Source organism: Phaethon lepturus, unplaced genomic scaffold (genome assembly GCF_000687285.1).
Source record: "Phaethon lepturus isolate BGI_N335 unplaced genomic scaffold, ASM68728v1 scaffold17382, whole genome shotgun sequence".
NCBI classification, from domain to species: Eukaryota; Metazoa; Chordata; class Aves; order Phaethontiformes; family Phaethontidae; genus Phaethon; species Phaethon lepturus.
Genome location: NW_010525245.1, coordinates 23,001 through 35,016, shown reverse-complemented (window position 1 = coordinate 35,016; position 12,016 = coordinate 23,001). Strand labels below are relative to the sequence as shown.

The 12,016-nt window shown below is 37.4% G+C and overlaps 1 protein-coding gene across 1 annotated transcript in view; it reads right to left on the bottom strand.

Annotated features, from left to right (window-relative positions):
• The window catches only part of ZDHHC17 (zinc finger, DHHC-type containing 17), a 58,071-nt gene that overhangs the window by 29,710 nt on the left and 16,345 nt on the right, over positions 1-12,016 (bottom strand). Inside the window, exons 4-6 of the mRNA XM_010282658.1 lie at positions 11,575-11,719; positions 5,206-5,270; positions 3,467-3,629 (exon numbers count right to left, since the gene is read on the bottom strand). Of these exons, the coding sequence (XP_010280960.1) occupies positions 3,467-3,629; positions 5,206-5,270; positions 11,575-11,703 (357 nt within the window). The 5' untranslated portion in view covers positions 11,704-11,719. The remainder of the gene's footprint in view (positions 1-3,466; positions 3,630-5,205; positions 5,271-11,574; positions 11,720-12,016) is intronic.

Sequence of the window (12,016 nt, the reverse complement as noted above, 5' to 3'; positions counted from 1 at the left end):
CATAAAAGACAATGGGAATTGAGTACTTAACTGTCACTTTTGCCTTTGAAATCTTGCTCCAAATCTCTAAAAGGAAAGTAAATAGCACAGACTACAGATTATGAGGTGAAGCTTTTGGCTACTTAACCGGATCTTGTACTCCTTCTGTGCGAGAAGTTTAACTAGCAGAATCATTTAAAAAAGAATAACCTTTTGACTTGGCTTGGCTTCGAAGTTATTTAGCCAGATGTTTAAGAAACAGATTAAGTTAACTCCATCCTCAACAGAAATGCCTGAAATCAAACTATGGTGCCTGCTTCTTCACAAATGTAATAGCACCTTGAATTGCTAATATCTGGAAAACTCCAGAGATGCTGTTGTTTTAATCTTTGTTAACCTTATATATCCAGACTGTAAAGGTTACCTGTGGACAAGCAATCCCCTCTGGGAGTTGATCTCCCAAGTAAATCCTGCAGTTGTCTTGGGGTCCAGCTGAGCATCCCTTCCACTAGAGGGCCATGAGACACCTAGGAACTGCCTAGATAAAAAAATTGAGGGAGCTTTAAAGAAGTCTTTTACTATGCTTCTCATCATCTGGCCATTTTAATATTTTCCTAGCATTCACAGGGGTGTTGGATGGCTGACTTGCTTAGAAAGAAAAATAAAAATAAAAAATTGGGAAAGTTAATCTAGTAACACATTTAGTTTGCTAGCAAGCAATAAGGCTTCAATAGTATATAAAGTGTTTACATAGAAAGAATCTGAAGAGTCGTTATCATAGGGAACTTTACATGTAGACTTCCACAGACAAGCTTACAGATATACTGCATAATCAAGAAACTACATCTAAAGTCCATTCAATGATTCATTAACAGATTTTTTTAAAAAGTCTTCCTTAAACCATGAAAGCTCTTTTAGGTCTCTATCACTCCCTAGTAAAAAAGGAGCTGCTTCTTATATCTAAATAAAATTTACAGGTTACCCCCACAACCTTGAGTGATAAGCTGACTCCCTGTGAAATCCTGTCCTCATCTACCCAATCTGTCTCCTGGTGTGGCAAGGTAATTACCTTAACAAAGGTAACTACTGAAAAGCAGCTTCCAACTCCAACTATAATCCTGTTCTCAAAAAGGAAAAAAAAAGTATCTTACTACCAAAAGAAAAGTATTATTTTCTTGTACAGTGTAATATAAAGAGGATAAATAACACAAATAGGACAAATCCACTGCTTGTATCAAGCTTTATTCTAGAATAAGAGTGCTGCTGTTCATATACTTCTCAAACTGTCATGCAAAGTAAAAAAGAGCACCTTACTGAGATCACTGGTTCCAACTTAGTCCAAACCTAGGTGGCCAGCAGCATGTGCCTTTCTAACGCAGATTGCCTAGGTCAAAGCTTGCACCTAATATTTCAGCGACTTCATAATTTGAAAAAGATGCATGGCTTTCATCCAATGTATTTCTTTAACCTTAGCTGTCTTACCACCATTCTTGGTCAATTCCATGGGCTATCTGAGAAAACGGCTTCGCTAGATAGTGCTGCAGAAATCTGGAAGCGACTGCATCAGAAAGGAGCCTTTCAGGATTCCTTGTACTTCTGGGGAAGCATGAGCCAGACACTTAACAACTGGGTTTTGCCTCAAAGAAAACATTTTTGCTGAACTGTCAAAGGAGAAGCACAAAACTGAGTTTCTATATATCTATAAAAATCAACCAAATTCTTATGTTTCCTATCATCTAAATCAGCATGTTATAAAGCCACTGGCAGGACGGCAAAATTGCCACTGTTAGAATGATTTTGATCCTCTGAAGATCCTAGAAACCTGGGAAGGCATGTGAGAAACCTAGACTTCACTGCAGGAGGCAGGCAGCGGTTAATGAAACCAGGCACATGTCTTCTGGATTACTGGAAAGATATCATGATCCAGCAGGTTCAGAAACCTATTTTTCTACTGACTGCTGCTGTCTGTCAATAAAGGAGAGACCATGAAATGCTTCCGGCTAGCAGATACTTTTTCATTTGGCCAAAAATATGAATTTTTATTACAGCTTTCATAAGAGTCCAGAAATGTAGGTAAGGTGACTACTCTCAAACTCTAATCACATTAATCAGTCTGCCAAGGGAAGCAAGGTATGACACACTGGGTTTTTTTTCCCCCACAAAAATATCTTAATTTTTACCATTAGAAAAAATTTTAGAAGAATTTTTTGACAGTTTACAAGAAGTAAGACTAGAAGCATAATTCATTCCACACGACTGACCTTACAGACCAGGAATAATTATCATATATTCACACCAGTACATGCAAGAGGCTAGTTGATTTGTTTTAAACATGTGAAAAGCCATATGATTTTTCTAATGAGTTTTTACTCATGATTATCAGTATTTCTGATATCCTAAAATGGATGTAGGACCTAGAAAGCTACTAGCAAAATTTGACTGCACCCTAAAAAAGACTGTTCCATGCTGTTCAAGAAAATGGAGATGTGTGTGTGTGTACACATATCTTTAGAGAGAAGCATATTTCTATCACTTGTAGCCAAGCAAAATAGGCCCTGGACATCTTAATCAGTAGGGAAAATGGTGAAAGGTCAAATAAGTATTTAATATTATATAAATATAGATTTACAGCTATATTTTCCAGTGTAACCACTTCATCTGTAAAACTCAGTAACTGGAAAACACAAATATTTGAAGAGAAATCGAGTAGGGAATTCTTTTTCTAAAAGTGAATTCTCTAACACCACAGAAAAAACAGCTTGGGTGGTGAAGTGCATCTAATTTGATATACAGAATAGTCTGGAGGCAATGGACAAAAACACATTCAGTAGGCACATCTTCCACTGCTGGAGAAGCTCTTATAGACTCCAAGTCTCCGGCGTAAATTCTAACAGCTGCTTGGTTGGTCTAACATATGCTAGGGATGGGCTCTGTTAGTGCTGAATCTAGCTTCATGGTTAAGAGGTTCTGGTAGAGTCATCAAGCAACTTAAAGTTCTGATGCAAAAAAGAGCCCATTTTCTTATTTTACTCATAATGGTGTTTTTAGGCCTCCAACTTCCTTATTGCCACTGGGAGATATAGTAAAGCATTCATCATCTCTCTGGAGGAGAACAGAGATGTCTCACATCTCACTCCAACAAAGAGTCACCCCACAACTTCACTAGAATATATTTAGTCAGATTTCCAATGTTTCATCCAAATGCAAGGGTCTTCACACATGCAGCCTAATTGCACACCCCACTCCCACATATTTGCACATAGCCATTGGTAAGTTATTTACATGAGTACTTTTGAAGGTGCAGATTTAGTGGTTCTGCATCACTGTTAGGAAAAAACAATTCCCAAATTAAACATTAGTGGCATGGCTTTTGCTCCATCTTCATGATCCCACCTTACCCACAATAATAATCTATTCCTGAGATTTATTATAGGCTCTGTTATTTCTGCCTCAAACCACTTACAATAAAAACAGACCAATTGTTTACCTTTATATTTTGAGCATCAACATTAGCTCCAGCTTCTAACAGAAGACTAATAACTGTAGTATTTCCTGCTAGCACAGCCCAGTGCAATGCTGTGTTTTTGTGATATTTGTCTCCAAGATTAACAGAAACATTAAATGTAAGTAGTAATCGGGTTGGATCCACACTAGAAAAGAAAATTGCTGTTAGATCTACAGAAGATGAACTCAAATGCATACCAACTTATTGTTAATGAGTTCAATTTCTATAAAGAACACTGATCAGGTACACCATGTGATAGCAAAGTGGCATTTTTTGCTGATGATTATGAATGGCTCAAATTCTCTTCTCATCAAGGAGCAACCACAATTCTGTTGACTTTTAAAGGAGCTCAGTAATATAGCTTGTTCTGGGATGTCATGAAACACATTTGTTTCACATTACTGAAACCTAACAGTATTAACAGATTTGTAAAAGCATGCACATGATTATATAGTTGGCAGATAACAACAGAAGTTCAAAACATGTTATATTTCCACTTCACATTCCAAAAGATGAAAATAAAATAGAATGATAATGTTGGTAATGGTAGGTATTTGTAAAAGCTAGCCTATGGTCCTCTCAACAATTGATGGAGATAAGCTCTTCCAAGCAGGAATCTAATTAAGACAAATGTGCTTTTTGGAAAAGTGTTATTTTACACCAACTTTTTACAATCATCTGCACAGGAAGATTTACTTTGTAAACTAAAAGTTCATATTAATGAGTACTTCTGCATAATATCCTCTTTTGAATAGGTCATTGTACTGGTTTTGGCTGGAATCAAGTTAATAATCTTCATAGTAGTTCCTATGGTGCTGTGTTTTGGATTTGTCACCAAAAATTAGACTAGATATTAGGGAAAGTGTCTTTACTCAAAGAGTGGTCAAACATTGGAACAGGCTGCCCAGGGAGGTGGTGGAGTCACCATCACTGGAAGTATTCAAAAAACGTGTAGACGTGGCACTTCAGGACAGCGTTTAGTGGGCATGGTGGTGTTGGGTTGATGGTTGGACTTGATGATCTTAAAGGTCTTTTCCAACCTTAATGATTCTGTGATTCTGTGAAAGTGGTGTTGATAACACACCCATGTTTTAGCTGTTGCTGAGCAGTGCTTACACAGGGTCAAGGCCTTTTCTGTTTCTCATGCTGCCCTGTCAGTGAGCAGACTGGGGGTGCACAAGAAGCTGGGAGGGGACACAGCTGGGACAGCTGACCCCAGCTGACCAAAAGGAAATTCCAGACCAATATGACATCATGCTCAGCAATAAAATCTGGGGGAAAGGAAGAGGAGGCGTTTAGAGTGATGGCGTCTGCCTTCCCAAGTAACTGTTACAGGTGATGGTGCCCTGCTGTGCTAGAAATGACTAAACAGCTGCCTGCCGATGGGGAGTAGTAAATTAATTCCTTGTTTTGCTTTGCTTGGGCATACAGCTTTTGCCTTCCCTATTAAACTGTCATCTCAACCCGCAAGTTTTCTCACTTTTATGATTCTCCTCCCCATCCCACTGGGCAGGAGTTTACAAGTGGCTGCATGGGGCTCAGCTGCCTACTGGGCGTCACTTACAACAATCGTAAATGAAGAAAGATAAAGTGGCAATTCTGGAAAGAACACTGACTAGTTAAACAAAAAAAACCTTCCCCCCAAAAAATCAAAACCAGTCACTACTATATGCCACTTAGTTAACATCAAGAGGAAAGTCAAAACTGCAGTGAGGTATTACCTATGTGTTCTGTAAGCTGCCCACATTAAAGGTGTCATTCCATTTTGATCCATCATATCTACATCCTAAAAAAGGAGAAGAAAAAAAAAGTTGGTGAGATAAGTAAGCATGCTCAAGATCCAGTAGATGCAAGATTGGCAATGAGAAGCAGTATTTTAAGACTAACCAACTGAATTGGAGAAAAACTGGCAAGCTTTTAGTACATAATTGAACAGCATTTAAAAAATTAAAACAGGCATTACCATCATCATTGCAAAAATATAACCATTCCAATCTATTTTGGAAACTAAGGAACAGTCATACTGTATAAGACTAGTCATTTCTATTTTAGAAACTAAAACAATGCACCAATATTTAATAAAATACTTGATAAATAAACATAAATACCATGGCCTGAATCCTACATCCTATTGAATGCTAGCTGCATCTATTTTTTCACTTGCAAAGCACTTCTCCTTAGTTCACTCAGTTCCAAAGGTATTACATATCTGGATACCAAGTTAATAGATGCCAGAAAATGTTTAAGTTTAAACAAAAGCCATTAATAAAAACAACCTACCCAGAAATAAAACTGATCTATAATCAAGTGGTGACGAAACCGATGGCTAAAATTAAAAAAAAAAAAAATTATTACATTTAAGAGAACATAGCCACAGAATGACAAAACAGCACCATCCAGACGATTCTGTTAGATCCATGAGAAAGGATCTAATACCTACAGCATTTTTTCCTGATATAGATCCCTGCCTCACTAACAGGGAAGTTGGCAATTCCTAGATATATTGAGGCAGATTTGACTCTCAAGCACATTTGGGCAAGTTCCACAGCCAACCGCTAACAAAATTACTCTAAGCTAACCTAATGCAAGACCTGAACAGTTTTCCTTAGAGGCAACAGAGCTAGGTCAATATTTCCTATGCTACTCCCCTCAGCCCTTACTAGGAAAATTAGCTTGAAAGTGTTTCAATAATGCCTTTTGCTACAGAAACCCAGAAAGAGGATGATGTTGCTTTCTATCAGCCCCAGAACCACCTTCTTCACTCCAGTATTCTGCCAAATGCCCAGCACCCTGGGATCCCCGCTCATGGTGCTGCTAGCCTGACCCAGGAAGACATTTTCCAGAAAATCCAATTTAGTTCTTCCAAGTAATTGCTTTTATAACATCCCTAGCCTGCAGATAACTTTACATTTCTAATTTTTTACTCTGTTGCTTAATTAAAAAAAAAAAAAAAGTAAATTTAAAACACAGTTGATGGAAAGGAAAAAGAACCATTACTTTATTGTATTGTTTGTTCAGAAAAGAGTTACATGCATTGAGACCGGGATCCAAGTTTGTTTGCCCACAATACTTGTATAGATTAGAACCTTCTGAGCCTACTAGGACCTTGCAACTACAGGCGGTCCCTTTAAAGTGAAGGAAATTAGAACCGCAGCCTAACCTCAAGTTCATTCATCCTTGAGAAGCATGACTGATTCACAGGTCACACAACATATTTTGAAGATTGTAGAAATTACTGTAACATGAACAATCACTCTTTCATCTTTAGATTTCATATAGAAAAGCAATTCTTTGTGACAGCAGGGACGTGACTGCCTGGACATAAGTAAAATGATTCCTTCAGTGATTCTACCTGACAAATCAAAACTACACTTTGCACGCTAGGTGACACTCAGCTAAAAGAAAAAAAAAAAAAAAAAAAAAAAAAAAAAAACCTAGGGAACACCAAGATAAAAAAAAAAAAAAAAAAAAAAAAAAAAAAGCCATGAGCTCCAAACTACTCCCTGCACATAAATTACCTAGGCAGGCTACCGCTATTATTCATATTAAGCTACAACATGGGCTGAGGCAGATCTCTTTTCAAAGGAACTTTAACAAGACGCAAAGCAACCATGATTGACTTGCATATGGTTTCATAGACGTAACAAAGATGACGTAGTTGCAGATAGCAGATGCATGGTCTAACAAACCTCTCATCAAAAATTCTTTGTTATTTTGCCAGGTCATTACCACAACCACACAAGTGGGACACTTCAGAAAGGAAGCTCTGTTGCTGCTTTTTATCAAAGGGCTCAGGCAAGGTACATATTAGGAGACTGTTCTTCTGTTCTGGTTTGTACCAGCAGGCATTTTAGCATTAATTTCTTGTTTAATTCTCAGTGACAGGTCAATCTGATATGCTCATGCAGGGGTGTGCCTATGCTATTAGGTCGCGGTATGAGCACTGCAAGAACCAAAGATTTCAACAGCAAGTGATGCAATCATCAAAAATTGCACATACTGCTGCCCTCTGTAAGAATTTCAAGCATGAACTCTGTGGACAGTCCAAGATGGCAAAATTTTTCACTTGTTTCTGAAATAGAACAACTCTGGTTCTGAAAGAGAACAACTTTGTATATGCAAAGCTAACCATATTTAATCCTAGGACACTAATACAAGATTCCGCAAAAAGCTTTTGGAGAGGCAAAGATATAGAGGAGAAAGCTTCCTCCACAGAAAGGAGCTGTAGCAACTATTCTGCTGCTTAACACTACTTTCTGAAAGCAATATAGCTGACAAGGTAGGATGCTGAATAGCAGCTGGATATCAGAGCAGCATATCAGGCTTATCAGGACATGTAACAACCACTGGTCAAACCAGTAGTGTGATACAACATGGCTTTTCAAAAGCACAAAAAGCATCCAGAGATTCCACTTAGAAGTCATTAAATTGCACAGAAAGGGACTAGGAATTTGACCCTCTTTAGAATCATTACTGGTTATTTCACAAAACACAGACCTTAACAGAAAGACCCATCATGCCCTTGTTCAGAATCCTATTCTCCACAACGAAGATCTCTTTCACATGGACTGTTGCCCAGGGAATGGGAAGCAGGCTTCTAAAGAGGTGACATATTTAAAAGCATATAGTAAAGAAGATTTATCAGGAAGGGAGATGTAAGGCTGAAAACATTTCCTAATTTAGGAAAGACATGTGCTAGCTATTAACTAGAAGCAGAGATTTTGTAGGATTCTTGTGGAATGAGCCAAGTGCAGACTGACCGGCGGCTCATCAAGCAAGGTGACACACACACAACTGAACCTATCCTGTTCTTTCAAGCAACAAAAGCTCTGTTCTGAATACTCTAGTCCATCAAATGCAGAGTCAGTTTTGACAGTCACGAGGAAGAAACACGACTGGACTTACAATTCTGTTAAGTAATGTGCTGTAGGTTGGGTCTAGGAAATAAACGCTTGGTTCAGTGTCTTACACTGGTCTGAGCCCAGTGGAGAGAAGGCTCCTCAGTGCCAACAGAGGTAACAGTGCTTAGGAGCACTGCTCTCGGACTGCAGCACCAAAGTAACCAAGGCTGCTGGTACCACACTGGCATCTCCCACACTAGATGCCAACCGCTCCTAGGCCATAGCTCAAAAGGCGGCCTTATGTAGTAGCTCAGGACAGTAGTTAAGACATAAAAGTGCAACTCCAAGAATAAAAAAAATACAGACTTGATGAATAAGTAATAAACTATGAGTACAAAACAATTAAACTATAATTTTAGCTCCAGAATGTTTCTTACAACATGATGTTACCCTACTAGCAACTTTATAGTCACTTATTATCTGTGATTGAGATAAGTTATTTCACACATGACACAGGATAAAAACACATTATTCAACCATCTGACATACCACATCCATATCTTAACTTATTCTGGGGTGACATGTTTGCGTATGCTAGGCCTTGACATGCCTTTGGCATTTTAAGTAGCGTAAGTACAGGGTCAAGCAGTCAAGTAGTATGAGCATCAATTTTTAACATTTTTAAGTGCCTTTAAGCTCTTTTCAGTTTTTCTTTCTTGCATTTTTAAAAAAATAACGATCTTACCTAAACTTGAACTGTGCTATAGATTCTGTCACTTGCTATCTGATTATATTTGTATTGTGTACTTGCTGCAGGCTTGATTTTGATCCAGGCAACCTTCTGACACAAACATGAGCAAATTATGACACAGCCAGGTATTAGCCTCTCAAAATTCAGTAAGAGACATGACTAAGTAAAAAGCAACAACTATCAGCCACTGCTGCCTCTTGGCTGAATAGTACTTGTCAGCATTAAAATGGGTTCACTTCCAACCAAGACCAGAGGGCATCTGACAAAGAGTTCTATGCCTACACTACACTCCAGAAGCTACAGGACTGGACTCAAGCCTCAGACTGGACATTTTACCATTGGCTGCTGCAGCCCAGGAAGACAATGAAGCAGCAGCACTAAAGCTGGGTTCCATCTCTGTCTCAAAAAAGAACAAGAAGCAATTAGGATCTTAATCCACCTGTCAGTTCTCTACAGTTATGAAAGCTGTCTCTCCTCTGGTCAAGCAGGTCCACAAAGGCATCAGGATCAGAACTAACAAAGCACAACAGCCTACACTGACCTTTATTTTAGCATTTATTTAGTTGTCATTTACTACACAGGAACTACAATTAGGTTCAAAACAAGGGCAAGCCTACTCTTTGGATGCAAGACAACCTCGTATCTCTAAAGACAAAAGGTAAAAAAAAAATTGCAACTTGTATATAGGGTAAGCCCACATAAGCAAAAGCAATTCAGGTTTCCAAACCCAGATCATAGCATCACAAAGGAGATGGAGTAAAAATAAAAAAAGGGGGGTGGGGGGGATTAATGATTTCATATGTACTTAGAGAATAAAAAGTAGCATCATGTATTTCCCATAGTTTCTGTGGCTGTATATAGTATAGCTAGAGAACCATGAGTTTAGGGATTGTTATTACAATGCTATTGATATTACTACATTTTAAACATACCATATTTCAAACACACAAATCAATACATAATTTTAAAGTTGAACTTTTTGAAGTGCTTCTGAAAACGACTGTTAACGTTAACATTAATTCAAACTTACAGCATGGAAAGGATACCAAAATCATACTTGAAAACATTTGTGGGATTTAATAAGAATTATCTTTTTAAAAGCGATTGGTAAGCAGAGCTGTTTCCAAGATAATAGGTTTTACATTTTAAAGCAAGTTTTGTGCATTTATGTATGTAGACATGTAAAGGCACACAGCTTCTTTTGGACTGTAGTATTAATATGCTCAGATAAATAGGACAAGTCTGTATATAAACACAAGGACAAACAAACGTTTACAGGGAGATTTCATAATCACAGTATAACATTTTAAAGGCCATTTATACTTCATTAATGCTCTGCTTTAAACAAGTTTGCGCTTGTGTAACATCTGCAAGATTTTTCTGGTAATATAAAACCCACATACAATTATACATAATTTGTGAACAAAATACAAAACTTGTTCCTCATGAAAAAGCATTTCTCTCCAATCATTGTCTTACAAAATAGTGATTACATATGATCAGCCTCTTCTTGTGCCTAACTTACTCTCTATCATATACTAAATACTGTTTTACCAAACAGTTCTCAGATACAAACTGAATACTGCATGGAGCAATAGTTTAATTTTTTACATGTAGAGGCACAAATCATTTTCTGCAGGAAGTTTCGCAGTTGTTTTACACAGACCAAACCCATTGATTTCAGAGTCATATTCTACCCAACTCATTGGATCATACCTCATTTGCTATTTGAAAGAATAAGTAGAATACAGAAGTGTGAACAGCATTAGCAAGAGAAGAGGGCTTTGACTTTTCTATATGCTTTATGAAGTAAATCAAATTTGTGCTTCAGGCACATATCTGTGGGTGAGTAAATCTACAAATTACAATGCAGGGTGAGTAGCAAAAAGGTGAACATGTTTTTGGGCATACAGAATGAAGGATGTGAGACAATGAGAACAGCAATGAATACACATGCTATATACACTCTTCACAGATCTAAACAGTCATGTAAGATGCTAGCAAGAAGATTTTGGGTTGTTTTGGTGTTGTTTTTTTTTAGTTTACACAGGCATGCAAGCAATTACTAACAGCCATAAAAGTTGTGGACTGAGGTGTAAAAAAAGAGATGACCTACGACAACTCTTTGTCATTAGATTCTTTAGCCATGTATAACCTGACGATTCTGTGAAGAATTCTAAAATATTTGCTATCATTGTCACTGTTAACATTTAAAGTTTAAACTCATTAGAAATAAAGAAAGGTAAAAGAACAACTGCTAGAATTTCCATATACTAGACTAGACAGGTATGAATTAAAGCCGAAGTACTCAGACCACTGTTAAAGACAATTAAGCTAGCAGGTGGCACATCAATACTGTAGTCTACAATACTGAATTATTTTTATGTTTACTCAGGCAAACATTTTGCATTTCCTGAATGATAGGTATAGGTTTCAATTGTTTTCCTACTCTAATTTTGAGTAGAATCTATTTAAATATGCTATTACTTAAAAGTTACCTGTCCCTTTGCTATCAGGTAAGCAACAATCGAAGTATGTCCAAACTGGGCAGCCAAATGAATACAGCTACATCCTTCTCCATCTATTAGCGACGGATCTGCCCCATATTTCATCAGCTGTACAACCATGGATAAGTGACCCTGTCTAAACATAATAAAACACAAAAAAACAAACAACTGAGTAACTATAAAAAGAAAAGCTATTAAAATTTGAGTATTTGAATACAACAAATATTTTTAGCAGTTAATTACACTATTGGAGCTTCTGCACGTTGACTTACACTTTGAAAACAACAATTGTCATGATCTGATTTTGCAACTAAGCAAACTCCTTCATCTGACCAAATTCTGTGCAGCTAATGCATTCATCACATGCAATTTGCTTAAGCCTCTTGTATAGCAAAAACACAACAAAACGTCAACAAAAAAACCCAAGTTATTA